The sequence below is a fragment of the Protopterus annectens genome, chromosome 4.part1 (assembly GCF_019279795.1).
Source record: "Protopterus annectens isolate FY-2018-M chromosome 4.part1, PAN1.0, whole genome shotgun sequence".
Lineage (NCBI taxonomy): Eukaryota > Metazoa > Chordata > Ceratodontiformes > Protopteridae > Protopterus > Protopterus annectens.
In genome coordinates this window covers 1,000,814,463-1,000,841,579 of record NC_056734.1, presented here as the reverse complement: position 1 = coordinate 1,000,841,579, position 27,117 = coordinate 1,000,814,463, and the positions used below count along the sequence as shown (strand labels likewise).

The 27,117-nt window shown below is 39.5% G+C and overlaps 1 protein-coding gene across 7 annotated transcripts in view; it reads right to left on the bottom strand.

The window, feature by feature from the left end:
* The window catches only part of RUBCN (rubicon autophagy regulator), a 2,564,006-nt gene that overhangs the window by 540,925 nt on the left and 1,995,964 nt on the right, over window positions 1–27,117 (bottom strand). For all 7 annotated transcript variants that reach the window (XM_044070705.1, XM_044070707.1, XM_044070708.1 and 4 more), the window contains one exon: window positions 6,608–6,672. In XM_044070705.1, coding sequence (XP_043926640.1) covers window positions 6,608–6,672 — 65 coding nt within the window. The remainder of the gene's footprint in view (window positions 1–6,607; window positions 6,673–27,117) is intronic.

Genomic DNA, 27,117 nt, shown 5'->3' with positions numbered 1-27,117 from the left:
ACAGCATAGGGAGTCTCTGGGTGATGAATCTATCCCTCCAGCACGTCCTATTAATAGCCTTGTCGAGGTTTAAGTCTCCGCCCTTGTGGCTCTGATGGATCTAGATTTTTGAGGTGAAGCATATTCATCAAATCTGGGTTTGACATGGCCTTGTATGTTAGGCAAAGGTCACCTCTGAGCAAGCGGTGGCGACTGAATAGAGCTGGAGTTCTTTCAGTCGGGCAGCATAGGACAGATTTTTGAGACCCTTTATCCTTTTGGTGAGGAACTTTTGTGGCCTCTCCAGCTGCTGCAAGTGTCGGGTCAGATACATTCCGAATGGGGCATTGTACTCAATCATTGGTCTGATGAGTGATGAGTAAAGGGAGACTATGACCTCCCTTGATCTAGATGAGAATCCCTTCATGATAAGGTGGGCAATGTAGAAGGTCTTCCTAACTACTTTAGCTACATGGGTGTCGAATGACAGACTACTATCAACCTGGGTCCCCAGGTCCCTGATAACTTCTTCTGTGCTCAGTGGATTGCCACCTATTTGGTAGCTAGGGGTAACCTTGTTTTTCCCGAAGGGTATGACTATGCATTTTTTGGCATTTAACTTTAGGCCGTGGCTCTGGCACCAGTTATCCATTTCTGTGAGACCCTTCTGAAGGATATCTGTGTCAGATGTGTTTTCTACTATGGCCTCCAGTTTGCAGTCATCTGCAAACTTTCTCAGCCATAACCCTCCTGTGTTTCCTTGTACTTGGAAAAGTAGATGCCAAACAAGAGTGGGCCCAGGACTGAGCCCTGTGGGACACCACTTGTGACAGGCTTTGAGTCTGACATGGCGCCAGCAACTCTGACCCTGTGGGTTCTGTCACTCAGCCAGTTTGCAACCCATCTTGTGATGTATGGGTTAACATTTAAGCTGATGAGTTTTTCAATGATACCTGAGTGGGGTATTGTATCGAAGGCCTTAGCCAGATCGAGGTAGGCTGTATGGACTGCCTTTCCCTCATCAATGGCTTTGGTGACTGTTTCAAAAAAGTCAACCAAGTTTAAAAGGCATGATTTGCCTTTGACAAAGCCAAACTGGGTTGGATCTAAAGTCTGCAAATTCCCTATGTCTTTATTTATGAGGTCCATTATGATCCTCTCCATGGCTTTGCAGATAAGGCTTGTCAAGCTAATGGGCGGTAATTTCCAGGGTCTGTGGAGGCACCGCCTTTGTGAAGTGGGACCACAGTTGCAGTGCGCCACTCCTGGAGTGCGTATCCAGAGGTAAGACTTTGATTAAACAGCTGTCCTAGCTGTGGGTTTAATTCCTCATTGAGTTCGTGGAGCACACAGCCGGGGACACCATCAGGTCCCATGGATGCTGTGTTTTTTGCTTTGGAGAGAGCAGTTCTCACTTGGGCGCTGGAGATGGTTGGGGGGCTGCACTCGTTTGGTATAGATATCTCTCCTTTTGAGGGGGAGGGGGGGGAGACGTTTGCACTGAACCTGTCAGCCAGTATGTTGGCAATGTCTGTAGGATCAGTAATCTTCACATCATTTTGAACTAGTTCTGAGCATATCTGGGAGTTTCCTCCTAGGTTTCTAACATAGCTAAAGAAGGCCTTATGATTGTCTTTTGAGTCTTTAGCTATTTTTCTCTCGAAATTTGCTTTGGATGATTTTATGAGAGCTCTTAGTTTTTTACTTATAGCGATCAAGGGTGTCTTACCTTTTAAGGATTTTGCTCTATCTTGTAGTAGCTTCCTCCTTTTGTTGTAGAGTTTGTTTATGGCTGGGGTCCACCAGACTGGGCGCTTGCCTTTGGTACAAAGAGTCTTTGTTTTGCTTGGGATTGCCTTATCCATGCAGTCCTGCAGGTGCTGGTAGAAGGCATTTGTAAGTGATTCAGCGGCTTGAGTATTGTTTTCCATGCTCGGGGCCTGAAAGGAGACTACACTAGTCTTCAGAAGTGTGAAGTCGGCTTTTGAGAAGTTCTTTACTGTGGTCTTTTTATTTCAGGTGGGGTGGGATGAGGACCTCCAGCGAGATTAGTTTGTGATCTGATCTCACCAGTGAGGGGTATACTTCGGTGTTGAACATTGTGCTCCCATGTTCGTGATGATGAGATCAAGTATGTTATCTCCTCTTGTGGGGATGGTGACTAGTTGTTCCATGGCATTTGAGTTTATGAATTCCAGGAACTTTTGGGCTAGGGTGTTTGGGCTTGAGTAGTGTTCCCAGTCTATGTTAGGGTAATTGAAGTCACCTAGTATGATGGTGTTTGGTGATACATTTATCCCTCTAGTGTTTTCAGGAAGGCCATGTGAGTTTCCTGAGTTTGTGAGGGTGGCCTGTAACATGCTACAATTTGCAGAGCAGTCTTGCCTATGGTCAATTGCACCTGGATGGTCTCCGATGCATCATGCGTTGCCACCAGTCTTGAGGTGTGGGTGTCCTTGATGAATATGGATACCCCCCCTCCTTTCTTGGTATTGTCCGGATTTTGGGGCGGAACGCATGATATGAGGTAAAACCTGATAGTGCTGGGGTGCTCTCAGGAGCCTTGAACCAGGTTTCTGTCACAGCACAGACATCGATGTTCTCCATACTGAGAAGGGCCTCGAGTGCGTGCATTTTGAGATTTAGACTTCTGGCATTGAGCAGCATTACCCTTAGTTTTTTTCCTTTTTGTGTTCTAGGGTGGTAGGTTTAGAATTTGAGCCTTGCCTAAAAAAGGCACTAGGGGGTGGCAAGAGCCTTTGCCAATATCCGGAATCCCAGGGGTGACAGGTGCAAGCCGTCCCTTACGAAGCAGCGTGGCTTGTCCAGCATGTCATCCCAGGCAGACAGATACTGGATCCCCTTTGAATGACACCAGTGTTTAAGCCAATTGTTAAAGCTGATCATCTTATCTCTGTATTGTGGCATCATTCTTGGTGAAGGTAGGATACTGCTCAAGGTCAGGGTCATACCTGCCTGGGCTACATAATCAGAGAGCTCCTCAATGTCTCTTTTCATGTAGTCCAAGGAGGTACGTCTCAGGTTGTTTACACCAGCGTGGACAATGACTGAGTCATATTTGTACCTGCTGTTGAGAGACCTGAGTGCTTGCGTTATGTGGCGGATTCTAGCGCCCGACAGGCAGCTTACTGTGACCTTCTCCTTAAGATTACCTGATTTGAATGGATATTCTTGAGCTACACAGTTAAGTCTCATACACATAATAGAAGCACAAGGCTATAATTCAAAATGGAAAATGATGATGATTAAACGGGGGTGGGGGAGTTACAGAAAGAAAGAGATAGTGTGGCATTGTATGCACATCCTTAAGGAGAATAATAAGTCACACAGAATATTATATTCAGAAAGTAGCAGAAAGTATTCTAAGAACTACGCTAACATGAAAATGGAGAATAGGAGATTTTGCCAATAGAGTTGACTGAAAGGCCTCACTGAGACCAACAACTGGTGTCAGAGCCATGGTCTTAAGCTCAATGCCAACAATATGTCATCATCCCCTTTGGGAAAAACCCGGTTCCCATGAATTACCACATCGATGGTAGTCCAAACCTCTCATTTGACCACCACATTGCCAGTGTGGTCAGAAAATCCTTCTATGCGGCAAATCTCATTACTAAGGGTTTTGCATCCAGGAAGAAAGAGGTCATTGTCCCCCTCTACTCTTCCCTCATAGGCCAATCATCGAGTACAATACTCCATTTGGCATGCACCTCACTAGACACCTGCAACAACTGGAGAGGCCACAAATGTACCTCACAAAAAGGATCCTATGCCTTAAACACTTGTCCTATATGGACAGACTCAAAAAATTCCAACTATTCTCTTTCTCATATCGCCTACTTAGAGGCGAACTCTGCTTGACTTACAAAGCCATGTCTGAGCCAGCTCTAAATGCTACATTTACAGAAATCCCAATCCCTCCATACCACATGCTCCAGAGACCTCAACCTCATTACCACAATCAACAGAACATGCTGGAGGGACAGGTTCATAACATAGAGACTGTCCATGCTATGGAATAAACTTCCCATACATATCAAGCGGAGCACCTCACTGGCCCTCTTTAAGAGAAATCTTGATGAGTGGATGGGAAATAGAAAATGCACCCCTGGGATTATTCCACTGGCTCTACTCAACAGAGGCACTAGGAACTAAGGTTAGGTGGCACGATGCCGGGGTAACCCTATGGGCTAGGCTTGTAAAGGCTCCAGGGCCATTAGCCTAGTACACACCTATGAACCTATATAGGGGTACAGAAAATAAGGAAGATGGCTTGGAATTTTCTATTGAATACTGGCAAAGAAACCAAGGTATTGCAAGCAAACTAGACAGGGAAATGTAATAGAGTGGGATGAGGCTGAGAAGACCTTTGGACTGCAGGTTAGAGACTGCTTTCCCTTACCAGGGATTGCTATCAGAGTATAAGCAAAGAGAAAGGGATAGTGGAATTTTAAGTGAAAGACTTTAGTTGAATCTAGAACAGAAGCTGCTGTTAAAAAGGGATAATTAGTATGTCATATGAAATATTGAGCATTAACTAAAAGAATCAATCAGAGGTTAGAAAAGATTGGTAAGACGGACTGGAAAAGCAATGCACAAGAGAACAATGGTAGGACAAATGTATGGCTCCTAAGTATGCAATAAAGTCCACAAGGTTTAGGGTGTTTGCATTGGTATTTTTATACCCCGAGCAGACATTAAAGATGTTTTTCCTCAGGTTGGTAGCAAAGGTTGGAAGTGTGGTGGGGAAGAAAAAGGTAACTAGGAACATGCATTTTGGGAGTATGAGGTGGCAGATTTTCTGCCATTGTCAAGCTGGGGATAACAGGCACGCTTGTCAGAAATATGTTTTTTAGGACTTCTCAAGGGCTCTTCAAGACACATTAGGAAAATATCCAAAGTGTGCATGTGTAAAACAGATCTGAGGATCCTGAGGTTGCCCATGTCACTGTGATTTATCAACATCACAAAAGTACTAAGGTGCATGTCTACATTGAGTAAGAGACAGATTTCAAGAAAACAGGGTACAAAGAAAATCTTACTAACTGCTTCTTTCACTGCACAATGCCCTTGAAACTAAGACACCTGAGGAGCTTTATATGATGAAATATAAGGGGCTAAAGGCAGCAGAAGTGTCATTTTATTAAACATGAAGGTTGTCCAATTAGGTATATACTGTACCCGTAACAATTATTATACACATTTACAAAATCCTGCTGTACAAAAGTAGCTGTCTCTGTTTATACTTTGGATGATCTTTCCAGATCACTTACAGCTTGGACTTAGACTCACTAGTAGCAAAACAGACACGTAATCAACACAGCTGATGTTTTAAACTCAATACCATTACAGGAGCTAAGCCTAGATTTCTACAACTGTATCCATGTCATATGTGTATGTTTCATCACACAAGCATGAGTACTTATTAACATAATCATATATGCCTACAAAGGACACACTGACCTTTTTTCACTTATGAACCAAGAGCTCCAGGAATTTTCAACTTGGTTAAGATCATACATGTGTGAATGGGGATCTGGCTAGATTGAAAATTAACTCGCCAGGACTGCAGTGGTTCATACGTAGGTACTAGGCTATTGGCGCTAGGGCCTATATAAGCCTAGCCAAACGATACCTTGGCTTTTGCCACCCAAGAAAATTATTTTCCTGTGCCCCTGTCAAGCAGAGCCACAGAAGTGATCCCTGGGATGAATTTCCTCTCTCTCATCCAATCATCAAATTTTTTTATAGGTTCGTAGCCAGGTACTAGGAGTAACTGCAGTACAGAACAGTGGTTTCACTTGTGGTGCCTGGCTCTAAAGCTGAAGACCTAGGTAAGAAACCCATTAGCTCACACCTGCACAACTATTCTGAACTTTTTTCTACTCCCAAATCACCACTAAAACCACCACTATGTGTATTACATAGAACAAGAAATTAAAGAACAGCAGGCTCAGAAGGCAAATTGAATAAACATTCTAAAAAGCACTACTGTCTGTTTAATGTAGGGGACTGTAAGAATTTAATTGATTCTTTGATATCTGGCCTGTCAGGTCATGGGGCTGCCACAGCTCATCATGGAACTTAGTGGGCATAAAGCAGAGACCAATTTCTGGATGGTCTGTCAGTCCACTTGCAGGAAACTATGTATACTCACTCACACACAATATGCCTGAACACCTTCACGCAATTCTGACGAGTTTATGCCTTTGCAAAGTCAGAGGAAATCAGAGCAAAAGGTGAAAACCAATCCAAACATACAAAGACATGAAGCCTTCACACAGAAGGTATACCAGCAGTAACAGAACTAGACAACAAACAGAAGTGTGAGGTAGCAACATTAATTAATACAGTAATGTGCCTCCCAACTATATATCAAAATATATCAGGTTAGAACACGGCAGATACTTGGACAAAATACACAACTCTATGGCAACTGATAGAAAAAATTGAGAATATTAACTTGGGAAGCATATTGGCACGTAAACATAGGTCCTCTGTTGCTGACTGTTCACTTTAAAGATATCCAGAAAACACAATGAAATATTGAGAATGGTGGAGGAATGAAAACTGAAGCATTCTGTTCCTAAGACAAAGCCTTACTTACCAGGGTCGGTTCTTATACCACAGCCTGCACACCGGTAATTCTGTTTCGCCACAACCACTTTCCTCCTGTAAATGAAAGGATGCACATATTTACACAGTCAAATATGGACAGCAGAGATGGATACAAAACGTGCAAGCAGAACTATTATCATAAGATGTTCAGTTAGTCTGCCGCCTGCAAAATGAATTTGCAGGTTCTCAGCACACTAGGCTTTTTCTAAAATCAATAAAACTGCATATATTTATTTAAAAACAAATAGTCTCCCTCACTTAAGTGTGAGAAGGAACTGGATAGAATGTAGCTGTGGACAGGGACACCACAAAACAAAGTAATAAGTTATGACTCGAAAGATCTGTTATGTCAAGGTCCTGGAAGTTGTGTACATATGTCAAAAACCTCAAAGGTAGCACGCAGCAATGTGCCGAACTGATGGTTAACAGTGCCACATTCATTAAACCGGACGAAACAAAGAATCTGCTAGTTCAAAATTTCACTTTCAGCTTTATCCCCCACCTCATCCCCAGCAACCCCAAGTAACACCATCAAACATAACCACTTCAAATATAAACAGAGAGTATGTCCTGTGCACTTGCTAAGACCAAGAACACAGCCTCAGTGGTCCATGATAATAATCTGGGATGCTTCCTGAATAGTCTAAAATATGACCCATCAGGGCCATTGGTGTTACTGCTTCACTGTAGTCTGAAAACAGGCTTTGTGCCACAAGAATAAATGACTACAATGGTCATCCCTCTCCACAAAGGTGGACCATGAACAGATCCCGGAAACTACAGTTTGGTTTTATATGCAAAGTAATAGAAAAAAATTGTAATGGAAATGATCAACAAAGACATAGGAGACCTTCAAGACAATGGATCCATCCCAGTTTGGCTTTGTCAAAGGACGGTCATGCCTACTGAACCTGGCTGACTTTTTTCAGAAGGTCACCAAGGCAATGGATGAGGGTAAAACAGTGCATACTGCCTACCTTGATCTGGCCAAGGCATTTAAAATACCCCACAAGGGCATTAACAAACTAAGGGATTTAGGAACAAGCCCCTAAACAAGGTGCTGGATAGCCATCTGGCTCTTAGACAGATCACAGGAAGTTAGGATTTGTGAGACCACCGCCACAAAGAGGCCAACCACCAGTGGAATCCCTCTGAGTTCCATACTGGGATCTCTCCTCTTTGGCATCTAATTCTCAGAAGTCAAGGCCAACGTCAAAGACCTATGGATGACCAAGTTTGCAGATGATTGCAAACTGTGAGGAGTCACAGAATCCTCCCAAGATGCAAACATTTTACAACAGGGTCAGAGAGACACAAATGACTGGAGTCAAAGCCATGTCTTAAAATTCAATGGCAAGAAATACATTAAAGTACCTTTTTGGAAGTCAGCCACACCTAAAGATGATTGTCAGTGTTGAAGTGACACCCCGGCCCCATGTGGAAAATATAAAAAGGGGTTTTGGATGGATGAATACAGCCAAATATAACATTAACAAAAGAAAAAAATGCATTAACATATTTTTGCATTTACATATATTGTATATCACATATCTTTAATTTCTTTGCAAGTATCATCAGTCCAACATTACATAAATTGCTGGATTGCTGCTTTCCCTTAAATCTCATTCCTCTTCCTCCGGAACATGATTCTGAAATAAGTAAAATTCTGAGAACAATACATGCAATATAATCTGCCCCCTACCTTTTCTAAAGATCCCTCTTCCAGTTATTTTACTTCTTTTATAATATTCAGTACTTCAAAATGGTTGGTTTAGACTTTGATTTCCATTTATTAGTAACTGCTGTTTTGCCGCCATCAGTTAAACTTAAGGCCTTACTGTGTCTAGGCAGTTCAGATCCTGTGTCCCAGCTCAAAAGAATCATTTCTTTAGTTACACCCATTTGCTCACCCAATATTTCTGACAGGGAATTTTTAAAATCTGCCAATTCATTACACTCCCAAAACACTTGTCCCAATTACCTCTTTCTTCCCTATCACACTACCAACATTTGCTGTCTACCTGAGGAAAAATCCTCTGAAGTCTGTTTGGGGTAAAAAAAATACCTATGCAAACCCAAGCAAAGATACTAAACCTTCTGGACTCTACTGCATACTTGGCAGCCATAAGCATGCTTCCAACTAACCTCTTGATTTTTCACTCTCTCTTCTCAATCATTTTTAACCCATTTTGAATGATTTTTCGAGTTATCATGCAATATTTTATATGCCCTACTAATTATTCATTTTTTAACAGTAACTTCTGTTCTACATTTATTTAAACCAGGTCTTTAACTTGAGATTCTGTTATTCCTTTCTCTTTGCCCTGGTAGGAAAGGAAGTCTGCAATTCAAACGTCTTATTGGTTGCATCCCACTCTATTACGTGTTCCTCAGTAGTTATTTGCTGCCAATAATGTGGTTCCTTTGTCAGTTTCCTCTAGTAAGTTCCAGCCCATTCTTGCCTATTTTCTGCATCTCTACTTTCTATATCCCCTTTGGCAAAATCTCTTTCATCATTGTCACTCTGGCTTAGTTCTTGGAATACTTTCTGCTACTTTAAGAATATAACATTCTGTGTGGTTAACATTGTCCTTAAGGATCTGCATCCAATATTCCACTCTCTGTTTCTTGAACCCCCCCCCCCTCGCTTCATCATCATGATTGTCATCATCCCTTTCCATTTTAAATTATAACCTTCTGCTTTGAAATATTCCTTCAAATCAGGTAATCTTAAACCACCTTGCTCTATTGGAATGATTAACATATCCCACTTAACTCTTGTCTTCTGCCATCATGAGATAACTTCCTTCTCAGTTTTTGTAATTATCTTTTGTTTAGTCTTTTCCCATATATCCTTAGTTGCCATAACAGAAGGCTTTTTTAAACCATATTTCTAAACACTTCATCTTATGTGCTGAACCAAATCATGTGTGGATACATCATTTACAGCTACAGCCTTTGTTTTTCCTTCATTAATTTTATCTCCTGAAAAGACGTGAAACAGTCTCAAAATGTTCCACAACACTGAGATGTCATTTTTTTTTAATTTATCATGTACAAAATACTACAACCTGCAAAGAAAGTCAACTTTTCTTGATTACCATATTATTTTTTTTGCCAATGGCTCTATATATAAATCAATCAAACAAAGGGAAATAGGGCACCCCTGCCTGGTTCCTCTGTTCAGGCACAACTTATCAGGCAGGAACCTCACACTTTAATTCTTGCCTTTGATTCTTCATATGTCCTCCTAATTAACCTTACTACTACATCAATGAATTCAAATGTTTCCATTGCTTTACTCACAAAATCCCAGTTTCGTTTATCAAATGCTTTGTCTGCATCAAGACCCACTAACAACCGTATTCTGCTATGCTCTGGATAATTACTGGTCTATTAATGTTGCAAATGTTTGCTTCCCCTCCACAAAACCACACTGATCCACATCTGTCAATTCTGGCAAAATCTTTGCCATTCTTATAGCTAGTATACACAAACACTTTATAATCATGTTTTAAAATTGATAGGAAACCGAGTCTGACAAATCTTTACCATCTCTAGGTAAGACAGTCAGGATAGCTTTCTTCTAAGATGTCCATACCACCCTTCCCTTTAAAATACTGTAGTGCATGCAGAGTGCTGATTATGTGCCAATATTCTGAAAAAAAAAATCAGTTAAGCTCCAGAGTGGCATAAGACCTGACTTTAGCAAATGTTAAGCACCCCCTGCTAAATTTGTTAAGGTCAAGTATGGTGCTCAACAGTAAAATCTGCCTGTACTAACCAGCAAAAAACAGCAGCAGAATAACATACTTGATTCTGCTTGCTGTCCATCGGGTCCTGATTTCCTGTAATAAATTGAAAACTTACCAGAATGCCAGGAGGAGTGTTCGCTTGCATTTTTGTTTTCAATCCTCAGTAGTTTGTCCAAAAAACAAACTTTATGAGGAATAGACCAAATATGAGGCAAAACTCTAGACATTCTGTATTAAAAACAGGACAGTTGAGAGACATGGGAAGGGAAATGTGAAAAGAAAGGACTGTGTTTTATGGCTTAGAAAGCCAATAAAACCCTTTTTTTGTTTTTTTAATTTCTTTTTTACTTTAAATTGTAGTAGGTGGTGCAGATAAAACAGCCATACACTACAAATAGTTAAGATTGGGTCTCCAATCCTAACTTATTATGTGTTTGAGGCATCAATGCCAAGAAATTCAAACTGAGAACAAAGCAGGCTGATGTTTTTAGAAAGTTGTTTCTTCTCATCTTCATTTGAACCTACCTCACATTTTAAGACTTTGTTTTAATGAAAACCCTAAAGCAAAAACTAAGCGCAATTTTCAAAACACAGTGATCCACTATTAACTTAGAACAAAGGCACAAAACTATGTACATCTTCTAAAATTAAGTTTAACCCTACAGATAGGAACAATTAGTCCAAATAGCTAGTTGCACCCATAGGCATTAACTAACCTAAAATTCAGGGTACCCATGCTAAAGTGTATGCTACAGCCCATGTTCCCACTTACACTGTTTGTGTTCTGTTCTTTTCTAATCTATACTCCCCTCTGAAATGCAAAAAAAACAGCTTGCATGCTTTCAGAAGGCATTAACCTTTAAGTCTTAAGAAAAAATCCACTGGTTATATTTTTTTAAACAGGAAACATCTTTACTAAATTATCACATATGACACAGTCAATTATATATTTATATAAATGAAAACAAACCATATTGACGTTACTTTAGTTGCAAACATCACTTATAATATATCCAGTCACTGTCAAGTCAAACATTACACAGCTCATTCAAATCCTAACTTCTTTTAAACCTCGTTCCTCCTCTGCATGTATGGTTCTCACATTTCCTATTTTTCAATGTAATTTGCTCCTACCCTTTTCTAAAGATTCCAGTTGTTTTAACTCAGTTACTATATTCACTACTTCTAGTACAGTTGGTTTAGACTAAGACTTCCATTTTCTAGCAATTGCTTTTTTGGCAGCCACCATACTTAAACTCAGCAAGGCCTTACTATGGCTAGGCAATTCTAATTCTGTATCATACCTCAAAAATCATTTCCTTAGTTATACCAATTTGCTCACCCAGTATCTCTGACAGAATAGTCTGCAGGGATTCTTGGTCTGTCAACTCATTACATTCCCAGAAAATAAGTTCCAAATTACTACTACTATTCCATCACACCTCCAACATTTGCTGCAAATGTTCTATGTAAATAGTAATGTATTTTTATGCGTGTATTATGCCTGTTAATATATTTGTTTGAATTGATGCTTGGTATAAAATCTAATGTTTTTTATACTGTTTTGGAATGCATTGGGAAGGTTTTGAAGGGGTTGGTAAACTGATTTTCTAATTGATGTAAAGTTGAGGTATTTAGGATGGTTAATTAGATTTCTAGTATAAAAGGGAATGAGAGTGAGGCTTTATGTACATCTGATGAAGTCTTTCTAATGAATGAGATGAAAACGCATTGGTTTTGGATTGTTAATGTGGTTTTATGTGCTCCTACTTTTGCAATAAAGAGGAGTTTTTAGGCACTTCTATTTTGTGTCATTTGGCTTTCCTGGTTACTTACAGGAAGGAGACATATTCCAACTGTTTATTACATTATGTCAGTAGTCATTCCTTTTTATCAGAGAAAGAACTTCATTAAAGGATAAATGGTCCATCTTTCCACACTGATTTCAGAGGATGCTAAATTTCAGACTTAGCTACATAAATTAGGTAATATGTTCCTGGAGAGATGTTATCCCATCTATTTTGGTGAATTCAGTAGTAAATGAGCTTCTCATTAGAATCAGAATCACATTTATTGGCCAGGTATGCACATATACAAGGAATCCGACTCCGGTTTCAGTGACTCTCCAAGTATGAATTACATAAATGACATACGCACAACTATTAAGAGTGAGACAAATCACATACATGCAGCTATTAAGAACAAGACAAAAAAAGTAAATTATATATATATATATATATATGTACACACACACACACACACACACACACATACAAAGTGCAAAGTGCAACTCAGTGCAAGAAATAATGAAATAAACTCTGAAAGACATAAGTATTAACAATATGTAAACAATACTGCAGAATCCTCGGAGGCTTGGGAAAAAGAATATCCCAACCTAATAAGCTGAGTTAATCGTTTACTAACTTGATGGCCTGTGGAAAACAATGTTTCTTATATCCGCTTGTTTTGGTGTGTATTACTCTATAACGTCTGACTGATGGTAATACTTCAAAAAGATGGTGGCCTGGATGTGAAGGGTTGGTGAGGATTTTCCCTGCCCTTTTCATGACTCTGGAATAGTACAGGTCCTGTAAGGAGGGTAAACTAGCACCGATGATATTTTCAGCAGACATGACAATTTGATGTAACCTATTTTTGTCATGATTAGACTGAGATTCAAACCACACTATTATGGGTGAGCTGAGAAAATGACTGCTGTATAGAACTGAATTAACAGCTCCTGTGGGAGATTGTACTTCCTCAGCTGTTGCAGAAAGTACATTCACATTTGTGTCTTTTTTATGATGGACCCTACATTGGTCTCCCACTTCAAGTCCCGGGAGATTATATATATCCCAAAAACTTAAAGGATTCCACAACTGACACAGCAGTATTAAATATAAAGAAGGAGATAATATTGTAGTACCAGTCCTAAAGTCCACTGTCATCTCCACAGTTTTAAGAGTGTTCAGTTCTAGATTATTCTTACTACACCAAAGGGCCAGCTGCTCAATTTCCGTCTGTATGCAAACTCATCTTCATTATGATGAGCCCGATGATAGTTGTATCATCTGCGTATTTAATACGTTTGACAGCGGCGTCCTTAGAGGTGCAGTCATTAGTGTAGAGGGAGAATAGCAGTAGGGAGATCACACAACCCTGGGGGTACCTGTATTGATCGTGCGGTAGCTAGATGTAAATTTCCCCCAGTTTCACCTGCTGTTTCCTACTGGTTAAAAAATTGGTGATCCATTAACTGGTGGAAGCAGGAAACGAAAACTGGGAGAGTTTCAACTGAAGAAGAAATGGAATTACTGTATTAAATGCAGAGCTGAAGTTCACAAACAGAATCCTTGCATATGTCCTTGGGTTGTCAAGATGTTGCAAGATATAGTGCAGGTCCATATTAACTGCATCATCCACTGACCGACTCTCTTGATAAGCAGACTGAAGGGGGTCCAATGAGGGAGCTGTAATATCTTTTAAGTGAGCTAACACCAGAGTCTCAAAAGTCTTCATTACCACTGATATCAAAGCAACAGGCATGTAGTCATTCAGTCCTGTTATAGTGGATTTTTTAGGCACTGGAATGAATGTGGCTTGTTTGAAACATAAAGGAACTTTACACAACTTTAATGATTTATTAAAAATCCGAGTTAAAACAGGAGTCAGTTGATCAGCACATGTTTTTAAACAGGAGGGTGAAACTCCATCTGGACCAGCTCAGCTGCTTTTTTAATTTGCTCTATCTTAAAAAAATGATACACATCCTCCTCGGAGATAATTAATGCAGGCTGAATGTGAGAATGTGTGGAAGAGAGAGTCATACAAGTCTGAACACTGACAGAGCTGGTAACAGTGTCATTTGTAGCCTCAGGGTTATCAAACCTACAGTAAAAAACATTAAAGTCGTCAGCCAGCTGGTAATTAGCTGCAGGGTGGTTTCCTGTAGTTTGTAATGTTTTGTAGACCTTTCCACACTGATGCAGGATCATTGGCTAAAACCTTTTTTTCAGCTTTTCAGAATAGTTCTTTTTAGCCACATTAATTTATTTTGTCAGTGTGCTCCTTGCCTGTCTAAAAAGTGTTCAATCCCCACTTTTATAGGCATCTTTCTTGGCTTGACGAAGCTGCTTAAGTTTAGCAGTAAACCAGGCTTTGCTGCTGTTAAATTTTAACCAGGTCTTAGTGGAGACGCATACATTTTCACAAAAGCTGACATAAGATGTTTCTGTGTCTGCCAGTTCAAGCAAGTTAGCAGAAAAATCTTTAAAGACTGTCCAATCTGTACAATCAAAGCAGACTTGCAGTTTCAGCTTTGCCTCTATAGTCCACCTTCTCACTGTACTGATCACAGTCAGAGAAGCCCAAAGTTGCAAGGGGGACAACACAATAAGCATGTTTTAACACTGTATAACAATGATTAAGTGTGTTCCTGTCTCTGCTAGGACACTTTAATGGGGCAAATCTCAGCCATAAACTTCCTAAAATCCCCAAGAATAATCAGAAGGGAGTTTGGATAATCCTGCTCTAAGCACATTATCTGATCAGATAGTTTTTGTAGTGCCGCCCTCACACAGTCTTGAGGTGGAATGTAAACACTAAGCAGAATAAATGAAGAGAACTCCCAAGGTGAATAAAAAGGTCTACAATTACCACAAAACATTTCTAAATCGAGATAGCACATTTTACTTAACACTGTGACATCATTACACCAACCTTCACTAATATAAAAGCCCGGATGTCTCCAATACTCTGTCCGCACTGTAAAGTTGAAAGTCAGGCAGATATAATCCAGAGTCCACAATGGACAACACAGTACAGAAGAATGTGAAAAATCCTTGTGACTTTCACTGAGACATAACAGTTCATTCATCTTATTGCACAGGGAGCGGAGGTTTGCCAGATGAAAAGTTGGGACTACCATTTGAAAACCTCTCTGTCACAGCCTAACCAGTGCACCAGCTCGCTTCCTCATTTTGCAATGCCTGTGTCTACCTCTGCTGCTCCTCCAGCTAGGATCTCCAGAAAATGTCTTAATTGTGAAAAATCTGGTGTCAAATGAATAAAATGAATTGCTGAACATGTCACAATTCTTCACATGTATACTTAATTACAGTTGAACACCAAACAACAGGACAAATAAACAAAAATAGAATACTAGAGAGCACTGAACCGAGGCTGCCATTATCTGCACCATCTTGGTTTTTTTTACTCTCATAGGGAAGGTTAACAAATTACATCCCTTGAGAATATTGTTTAAAAGACGGTAGTACCCACGATAAATGTGGAGCAATGGCTATAGTTTACAACTATCAAGCACCAAAAATTAGAACTATGCAGTTTAGAATCCACATAAAAAGAGTTGTTTAGCAACTGTCAACTCACCTCTCTCAGGAGTAAGACAGACAGATAATGTTCTGTATTCCAAAATTAAGACATTTGTTAGAGATAAAAACTTGAGGTGCTGGTTGCATAACCACAATGTAAAAGCCACCCCCCCCCCCTCCATTTTCTGCCTAAGGAACAATTGCATATTTAGACTAGGAAAGAGCCACAGCTGTCTCTTTTATGACTCACACAGAAATTAAGTTATTCTCCACCCAGTTGGTGTGTTTTTCAACTCAACTGCCTCGCTTGCTCTTTATGTTAATTTGACTACATTTCTCCTTTCCTCTTTCATTGGTTATTTTGAGTAAGCATCAAATTATCATTTTGTGAAATCACTCCCCTTCAACTATTTAAATTTACGGCCCATCCCACGGTACTCTATAGAACCAGAACACAAAGTGCCAACACCCTTCCACTCTATTTTGGTCTTGACAAGCTAATTCTTTCTTTTCAGTAAGTGCTGCTTGATTTACTTCTAACTTCAGAATATCTGCCTAAATACTTTATCCATAATTCATCAGGGTCTACTTATTAGTGTCCCCTCAAGTGTTTGGCAGTGCCCTGTACAGACGCAGACACCTTGAGTTGACATTTCTCCTGTAAAAACACTATTAAAATTTCACCAATACCTAGTTGCAAATAGGACGAGTTTGCAGTGACAAGCAATGCCCCCCACAGTTGTAAACTAGATACTCCTGACATTACTTTATATTCTGTTGCCATGGATATGAACCTTCTTACTACCTTTGTTATCAGCTTTGGTGGATATGTGCATCTTGAGGCAATGTAGAAATTTTCTCATGTTTACCGATAGCCAGTTAATTCTTAAACAAACTGATATGGTATATGAGAGATGTAGTTACACAATGTCACTGGAGGCAAAGTTATCACATAAAAGCACTTCTAATGTCAATAAGGTAGTACACATGCAACACCAATCACACACAATTCAAAGCAGACACATAGATCCATAGACCCACATATGCTGAGGCACTCAAATGTAACCTTCCTAAAGTCCAAAGATCTCCTAGGCGAAGTATACATAAATGCCCTCAGCAGCCCCAAATGCACTCTTTCGAAACAACATTCACATCAGCACATACTCTTACATCTCATGGAGCCTCTACTTCTAAGCTCATAAGGTAAGGCACCACACAAACCAACATTCTGGTCACTGGAGACTCCATTGTGAGACACATGATGTCCCTCTCACCAGGCTAAGGAGAAGGTCATGGTCAGTTGCTTATCAGGGGCCAGGAGCCACAAAATTACTCACCACTCAGGACCAAAAGTACCAGTATGACTCAGTCACAGTCCATGCAGGTGTAAATGACCTGACATACCTACCAAGACTATATGAATAGAAACATCATGGAACTCTTGGAATGTGTGTCCCAGGCTGGTATAAGCCTAGCACTGAGTAGCATTTTACCTTCTCCAAAGATGATGCCACAAAACAAACAAAAAATGTCTGACTTTAATAATTGGCTTAGTTTCTGGTATCATGCTAAGGAGTTGCAATATTTGTCAGCATGGAAGGAGATGGTCAACAGACCACTCTGCTTTCCCAGGCATAGTTTGCACCTCTCTCCTCTAGGCTTTTGAATATTAGCTAAAACATTGCCCTCCCCCATAGTGCCTTTTTTAGGCAGTGCTAAATTGAAAGTACTTCCAACATAGCAAATCAAAACCAAAAAATCTAAAGCTGTTACTGCTCAATGCTAGGAGTCAATCAAAAAACTCCACTCCTTAGAAGCTCTCTTCTCCCTACAGAATGCTGACATCTGTGCAGTCATTGAGACATGGTTTACAGCTGCAGAAAGCATACAGACAGTATCAGGTTATACCACCTTCCACACATTTAGACCAGCTAGTACACAGACAGGGACTAAAGGTGGAGGTGTATCAATTTACATTAAAAATAAACATACCTCACGGCTGGTCAAACAGGACAACACATTTGAGCTTCTCCAAGTACAAATCACTCCAGAAAAAATCCAGTGCTACTTTCTTCCAAACTATAGGTCCCAGTGCTACTTTCTTCCAAACTATAGGTCTCACTCTATCACCCATGTATTTAAACGTCTTGGAAACGCTCTCCATCCAACCCAATACCATATTCATGGGTAACTTCAATTACCCCACTATTAACTGGGAATCATATACAGTGGATATAAAAAGTTTACACACCCGTTAAAATGCCAAGTTTTTGTGATATAAAAAAATGAGACCACGATAAATCATTTCAAAACTTTTCCCACCTTTAATGTGACCTATAACCTGTACAATTCAATTGAAAAACAAACAAACCTGTTAGGGGACAACTATAAAACATAAAAAAAGTACAATAAGCTGGTTGCATAATTGCATCACCCTTAAACTAATACTAATACTAAAGTATTAAACTAATACTTAGTTGAAGTGCCTTTTGATTTAATTACAACATTCAGTCTTCTTGAGTAGGAGTCTATCAGCATGGCACATCTTGACTTGGCAATATTTGCCCACTCTTCCTTGCAAAAAGTGCTCCAAATCTGTCAGATTGCGAGGGCATCTCTTATGCACAGCCCTCTTCAGGTCACTCTGCAGATTTTCTATTGGATTTAGGTCTGGGCTCTGGCTGGGCCATTCCAAAACTTTAATTTTATTCTGGTGAAGCCATTCTTTTGTCGATTGGATGTATGCGTTGGGTCTTTGTCATGTTGAAACATGAAATTCCTCTTCATCTTCAGCTTTCTAAGAGATGCCTGAAGGTTTTGGGCCAAAAGTGACTGGTATTTGGAACTGTTCATAATTCCCTCCACCTTGACTAAAGCCCCAGTTCCAGCTGAAGAAAAGCAACCCCAAGGCATGACACTGCCACCACCACCACCATGCTTCACCGTGGGGATGGTGCTTTTTGGTGATGCAAAGTGTTGTTTTTGTGCCAAATGTACCTTTTGGAATTGTGGCCAAAAAGTTCAATCTTGGTCTCATCAGAACATAACACATTTTCCCACATGCTTCTGGGAGACATGATGCATTATTTTGCAAATTTTAGCCAGGCCAGGAAGTTTTTCTGTGTAAGAAAAGGCTTCCATCTTGCAACCCTACCCCATAGTCTAGACATATGGAGAATACGGGAGATTGTTGTCACATGTAATACACAACCAGTACTTGCCAGAAATTCCTGCAGCTCCTTCAGTGTTGCTGTAGGTCTCTTGGCAGCCTCCCTGACCAGTTTTCGTCTCGTCTTTTCATCACTTTTGGAGGGACGTCCAGTTCTTTGCAACATCACTGCTGTCCCATATTTTCTCCACTTTTTGATGACTGTCTTCCATAGTATATCCAATACTGTTGAAAGTGTTTTGTACCCTTCTCCTGACAGACACCCTTCAACAATGAGATCCCTTTGATGCTTTGTAAGCTCTCTGCGCACCATGGCTTTTGCTGTAGCAGGCAACTGAGGAAATGTTGGGAAAATCCTACCAGGACAGCTGAACTTTATTTGGGGTTAATCAGAGTCTTTTTAATTGATGACAGGTGTGTATCCAAGAAGACTGACTGTTGTAATTAAATCAAAAGGTGGTTCAACAAAGTATTAGTTTAAGGGTGTGCACACTTATGCAACCAACTTATTGTATGTTTTTTTATTTTTTATATCTTTCCCCTAACAGATTTGTTTGTTTTTCAATTGAATCACACAGGTTACAGGTCACATTAATGTGGGAAAAGTTTTGAAATGATTTATTGTGGTCTTATTTTTTTATATCAGAAAAACCTGGCATTTTAACAAGGGGGTGTAAACTGTTTATATCCACTGTATGACACCAAACCAGACACAGAGATTCCTGAATTTTGTAAACCCAAACTCCCTGGACCAGACTGTCAGTACACTGACCGGGGGTGTAACCATACTGGAATCTGGTCCTCACTAGTGCTGCACACCCTCTAGTGTATTGTCTTCCCTCATGAGGTCAAACCACAAAATGGCCGTCTTTGAAATAAAAATGAAACGCAAGCCCCCAGCTAATCCTGGAATATTCAGGAACTACTCTAAGGCTACCTTCCTACATTTAAGTTATAGCCCGGAAAAATGTCAAGGCCCCATAAATCCTGAGAACACCGCTGCCTATGCAGAGCTGTTCACAGAACCCAATACAAGTATGCTAATAGAGGTACAGAGGCAGCTGTACCCACAAAGTAATAGTACAGAACTCAGAAAACAAGCCAACCTGGTAGAATCACATCATCAATAGGCAGTACAACATAAGGAGGAAAATCATGGCAAAAATTAGGAGGAGCAGCTCCCAGCAGGATAAAAGAACTCTCATCAAACTAAACAAAGAACTCAGAGGACAAGTAAAGCCTTCGAAAGACAAATCTGAAGTAAATTTGGTCTCCTACGCCAAGGACAACCACAAAGCATTCTTTAGCTATGTCTGTAACCTCAAAGGCAATAGAGGATTGTATGCACAGATCATTGTCACCTATACTGTGCCAGAATATGCAGTAAACGTACAGGGAAACAAATTTAGCTCCTGCTTTCCCCCTCTTTCCCCTCAACCTTCCCTCAGGAAATACAGTCAAATATAACTCCCCCGCTATCACTAGGGAACAGGTCCCTTAATGCTCTCTCTAGGGCCAAGAGCACTGTATTAACGGGACCAGACAATATCACAGGATGTCCTCTAAATAGCATGAAATATAACCTATCAAGCTGTCTGGGATTGCTATTTAACTGTAGTCTCCAAACAGGCTTCATGCCTCATGAATGGAGAACAGCAACAGTAATCCCTCCGCACAATGTTGGGCCATCTACAGACCCGGAAAACTACAGACCCACAAGTCTCACTAGTCTCACGTGTGAAGCCATGGAAAGAATTATCATGGAAATGATCAATAATGACAAAGGAAATTTCCAGACACTAGACCCAACCCAGTTTGGTTTTGTCAAGGGCAGGTCATGCCTATTCAACCTGGAGGATTTCTTTGAGAAGGTCACCAAAGCAATGGATGATGGCAAAATGGTTCACATTGCTTACCTTGACCTGACCAGGGCATTTGACACAATACCCCACTCAAGAATTGTTGACAAACTCAAGAGGTTAGGTACAAACCCTTATATGTCACCAGGTGGACAGCCAGCTGGCAGACAGGACCCATCAAGTTAGAATTCAGGATACACTTCTACAAAGAGGCCAGTCACAAGCAGACCACTTCAGGGATCAGTCCTGGGACCACTCCTTTTTGGCATTTACTTCTCTGAAGTTTAGGCCAATGTCAGTGGCCTCTGGCTGACTAAATTTACAGAGGACTGCAAACTATGAGCTGTCATCAAATCCCCTACTGACACAAATGTTCTCCAGGAAGGGTTGACACAAATAAACAACTGATGTCACAGCCACAGACTAAAACTAAATGCCAAGAAATGCATAACAGTATCCTTTGGGAAGTCATCCACCTCTCCTAACGATCATATTGACAACAAACCCTAAGAACTGACCCAGTAGTCGGACTTGGGGACACACACAGTAATTTACCCTTTGACAATCACATGTCTACAGTAGAGATGAAATCATTCAATGCTGTGCAACTTATAAACAAAGGTATTGCATCAAGGTCCAAGGAAGTCATTATTCCACTATATTTGGCATTAATCACACCCACCGCTGAGTACAGCATCCCTGTTGGTATGTACCTAACCAGGCATATCCAATAACTGGAATGTTCAGAGGTTCCTCACTAAAAGAATACAAGGTGTAAGTGACATGTCCTATGCAGACCACCTCAAGGCCCTATCCCTGTATTCAGTCTCCAATAGGCTTCTGGCTCCTATAGGGAGATTTGTGCCTGGCACACAAGGTATTGTCAGACCCCACTCTGACGGACCTCCTGCATATCCACAAAACAGACAGCACCAGAATTATCCATTCTAAAGACTTAAACCTTGCCTGTGATATAAATAGGACCTACTAGAGAGTCAGGTATGTATCCCAAAGACTACCCCTTCTCTAGAACATGCGCCCCATCCATATCACTAACCCAATTCATCCCTATTTTGGCACCTATTTCTCTAATGGACACATGCAGACTGTAAATGCTTCATCTCCCAGGCACCTGTCTATACCTAATTTCATCTTCCAAGCCCCTGCTTACACTCATCAAGGATACCAGAACTTGTCAGAGATTTGAAATGAGTGGCTAGGCTTATAAAGGCCCTTGCCATCATTAGCCTAGTAAACACCTATGAGCCTATCAAGAGATGGGTGGACCAATGAAAGAGCAGTTATGAAAACAGCCTGTTGGAGGAAAAGTGAGCTGGTGCTTAGGATCATCTTGGGAAAAGTCAAATACAATTCTCTAAATGTAAAAGTCTGACCTTACAAGGCTATAAAGATACAAGTGATGACCACATGGCAAATCATCTTCCAAGAAACAAACCTGAATGCCACCAAACATGCAGTCTGAGTGCTGGACAGACAAGGCCTATCAATCTGTAAATTTAAAGCTCAGAAGACGGGATTTTTTTTAAGGAGGGATGAGCTGTACTAATGTCAGTAAGGATCTACTTGATCATTTGATGTTAGGCAACAGTCTGCTTCATCACAGGCTCAAGATGGGTAGAAAAGAATGACACATGCAACCTAACCATGTATTACTTGAGAACTAAATCACACAATGTGCCAGAAAAAAAGTCAGAAATACCTGACTGGTTGGAGAGGCATAAGAACTTTCCACCTAAACAAAAACTCTTCTACTTGGCCAAGTTTTTCTGCCAGGAGGAAGGCCATCCAGAAGCTTATGTTGCCTCTGACATCCTAACTAGGACATCAAGTGGGATTAAAGGATCTGAACTAGAAGAAAACAACTAAGGTGACTTCCAAGATGGCTGCACATGGAGTAACAGCTGGCTTCTAGCTCTCCCAATGTGAAAACAGAATCTCAGCAGAGAAGGCCAGTAGACTTGTGTTTCTGGGTAAATTTCAGTAACTGGCTAGTAAGTGTACTGTCTAAATGCCAAGAATAAATGCAGAAGATCTGGAAAAAAATCAGCTACAAAAAGTGAATAAGAAACACTGACTGGGGAAAGTTCTGTAACTGTTTAGGAAAAAAACAATGCAACCTTAAAACATGACTTCCAGTAACCTACAGGAAGATACAAGGCAACTACATACAAACCTAGTTAAAATAAAACACTGATGGAGTTTATGGAAACAAACAAGAAGATGAGATGATAAAGCTACAAAAAAATCAGAGGTTGAAATAAATATGAGACTGCTCAGGAAGAGATGTTTCAAAAAATAATAGAATTAGAAGACAGAGCATGTAAGGAAGAACTGCAACTGCATTAATTTTATGAAAGCACAAAAAAACAACTAGACTGGTATTCCACAACAGGAATTGTTAATGAAGGGGCACAGTGTTTGTATGCTCCAAACCTGGCTACAAGAAAGCAACCTAGAACTTTAATAGTAAAATGCAATCCTACCAATAGAAGGAGTTGATTTTGACAAAACTGTGCAGATGGACAAAGTACTAAAAGTGGGAGACAGCACAGTGTTTGCGGAGAATGATTACTCATTGTCACCAGACAGAAGAGGAGCAAATTTATTCTACTATTCAGGGAATGTTGAGATGCAGGTGCGAGATTCAAACTGCTGTACCCAGCTGTCTTCAAGCTATTCTTCCCTGGAGGAACAAAATCATTTTTGATGACGTGCATGCTAAGGAAGAAATGCAAAATTTTGTCCAACAAAAAGTAAGCTGTGAAACAGAAGGATATTCTGCTTCTTGTTCTTCGGGTAATAAAGACTATAGAGGGACTTGCTCCTGTGAAACCTCTTCAATTTTTTTTTTTTTTTTACAGAAAATGCTGAAGAGAAGGAAGGGAGCAGAGCGTTGATGAAGAATCGAGAATATGTTGGAAATGAAGCAGATACAGGATTTTGGAGATGAACAGTAATAAAACCAGTAACTTAATATGGGAATAAAATGCAATAATTATATTTGTGAAATATGACAGAACAAGAAAATCTGCAAATATTGGACTTTATCAGAATTTGCTAGACTTGTAGGGGACTTTACAGCATATGCCCTATTTTGTGTCATTAATGTTCGGAAAAGTGCTTTGGGGAGGGGAAGAGGCAGGAGAAAGTTAACTGTAAGTAAAGATTTTTTTTTCTTAAATAGTACCAGCTTTGTAGCATATGGTTTTCTTTACATGTTACAAAGTAAAGTTTTTTTTTCAGTTACTTATAGGTGTAATGGGGATTGTAAACAGGTACTGCTGTTCTTTTTTCTTTTCTTTCTTACCTCTTCTCTCTCTCTCTCTTCTTGCTCAGTTTTAAGAAATGCAGGCATTGCAATGTGTTAAAAAAGCCTAATTAAAAAGCATGACAAAAGAAAAAATATTGTGCTTTTTATCATTCTTGTTTGGGGAAATGACTGGTTTAAAGACCCTAGATTGATTTAATAACTTTTAAGAGAGAGTAAGTAAATGAAAAAGAACATTGAATATTATGATGTTTTTTTCTAGCAAGTACATGTATGCTCAAGTAACAATTCTGCAGCTGGTCTTCATGTTTCCATGGAAACAATCTGATAAAGAGAAACTGGCTACAGTCTGGTGAAGAGTGACTGAATGAGGAAAAAAGAGAAATTGGCTAGGAGATGATGTTCTCCAAAAGCATTCAGGTGTCTTCTCAATGTAGAAAATGTTCTCCAAAATACTCAGGGGCTTTCCTAAGGTAGTTAATGTTCTCTGAAAACATTCAGGGGTTTTCCCAACGGGAAGAGCTATAAGGATAAGACAAAACCAATCAGCACTTAAAAGCACCGGCTGCACCATGCATCATAGCATGGATGACCTTCCTTTTAGGTTAACTCAAGTTTGTGAGTGTGGCTGTCAGTTTGGGACTTTTCATCTTATTAGGAGGGTAAAACTTCAATATTTGAAGGTGTACATCGTTTTGTGTGCTAGGATTAAGTTAATAGGTTTTGGGGGTTATTGGGGTGTTTTTTCCCTTTGTTTTAGGGCTTTCAATACAAAAAAATGTATAAGATGTAACATAGGCTCAAATATATATGACAAGAGAAAAAAAACAAGGCACAAAAAAATAGTAAAACAAAGTCACAAGTTCGAGCTACTGTAGAGTCTTCTTCACAGGTTTAATAATCTTCACACAGCTATAATAAAAACTTTAAAACTTTAAGTGCTTTTCATTTGCAACAATGCAAACTTCTTCAGAAGTACTGACACAAAACAATTGTCTATTCTTAAATAGACACTCAATCAAAAAACGCGGGACAGAACGTAATTATTTGCTTAAACAGACATTACCCCAAATACATTAAAATATTTATAGTAATTAAAATTATAATAAAACAAGTTATAAGAACCAGAAATACTTTCTAAATGAGTAACAACAACGTTACCAACTTATCATGATAGAAAACAGTTAAATAAAACAAGACATTCTGCCAAATTTTATCTTTGTAAACTTTTAAGTTAGGACACTGGTGATAGAACATGATTCATTCAAACCTGGAACATTAAACGCATTAAGTTTAATCGGCCATATTAATTCTAACTCTTCAAGCTTGAAAGAAAACGGGTCACCCCTAGTGTCCTGCAGAATGTTATCTATAACCATGAATTTAAATTGGTGATCTGTGTTTAAATGGATATGCTTTGCTAAGGCATTTTCTAACTTTTTATGGCTGGATAGCATAAAGATGCTCATACATTCTATCCCGGAGCTTACGCTCCATTTTGCCCACATAAAATGAAGGGCAACATGAGCATCTAGCCAAATAGACTATAAACCTAGTGTTACAATTGAACCTTGATCTTAGTTTGTACTGTTGACCATTTAGTACAAACAAATTAGTGACATCAACATGTTTACAATAATTACAATTTTCACACTTGGTCATCCCTACTATTCTGGGAACTCTAACTTGACGTTTCCCTAATAAATTCTTCAGATTGCTCCCATGCTTGAACACTATAGTTGGTGTTCTCCCCAATTTCTGGGACAGTACCTGGTTACATTTAACTAAATCCCAGTTCTTCCGCACTATTTTTACAATAAAGTTACTTTGAGCATTGAATGTAGTTATAAAGCTACATTGTGTGTTTTGAAAGTTCTGAGATAAAGGCTCACCATTAATTCCACCTATTGGTAATTCTGAAATCATAGGATTAGAACCTACCATTGGTTTAATATCCAAAATAGGTTTGAAAATCAATTTATCCCTTTTATAAGAGACCTCGTCAATTAAGGCATCCAACAATGGTTCTGGGTAGCCACGATGCGTAAATAATTTTTTCAAAAACAAACATTCTTTATGAAAATCATTATCATGGCTAGTAATACGTGAAGCCCTGACCAATTGGCCTTTAATGACGGACCTTTTTTGATGAAAGGGGTGGCAACTAGAAAAATGTAGAAAGGAATTAGAATATGTACTTTTCCTAAAGATTTGAGCGGTGAAACAACCCAATGTTCTATTTTTAGTTAACCAAATATCTAAACATGATAAAAATGCTAAAATTATGTGTGAACTGCAGGAAATCTGTTGACCTATTAAACTTATCCACCAACTCATATGCTGTTAAGCTTCACTACACCACAACCTTTCCATCCGCTCAATATAATCCACCCTGTCAAATACTACTAGTCCACCCCCTTTGTCCGGTTTACACACCCGTATATCTTGTGATTGAATATATTTCAAATAGTCATGTTCATCACTGTGTGTAGATCTTACAATCACTAATAATTTTTTTCATTTTCAACAACCAGTTTTATTTACAAAAAATAGGGTTGGCAATGGGCTCTCCGTGTGGAGCAGGTGTGGCCAATTTAGTTATGGCACACTGGGAATCTAACTTTGTGCTAAACAACGTAAATCTTTCTGAATGTTTGGCATACTACACTAGATATTTGGGCGATATATTTGTCCTGTTTAAAGGAGACGCAGAAACAGCGTGCGAGTTGGTGGATAAGTAACATTTTTCTAGTTGCCACCCTTTTCATCAAAAAGGTCTGTCATTAAAGGTCAATTGGTCAGGGCTTCACGTATTACTAGCCACGATGATGATTTTCATAAAGAATGTTTGTTTTTGAAAAAAATTATTTATGCATCGTGACTACCCAGAACCATTGTTGGACGCCTTAATTGATGATGGATAAATTGATTTTCAAACCTATTTTTGGATATTAAACCAATGGTAGGTTATAATCCTATAATTTCAGAATTAACAATAGGTGGAATTAGTGGTGAGCCTTTATCTCAGAACTTCCAACACACACAATGTAGCTTTATAACTACATTCAATGCTCAACGTAACTTTATTGTAAAAATA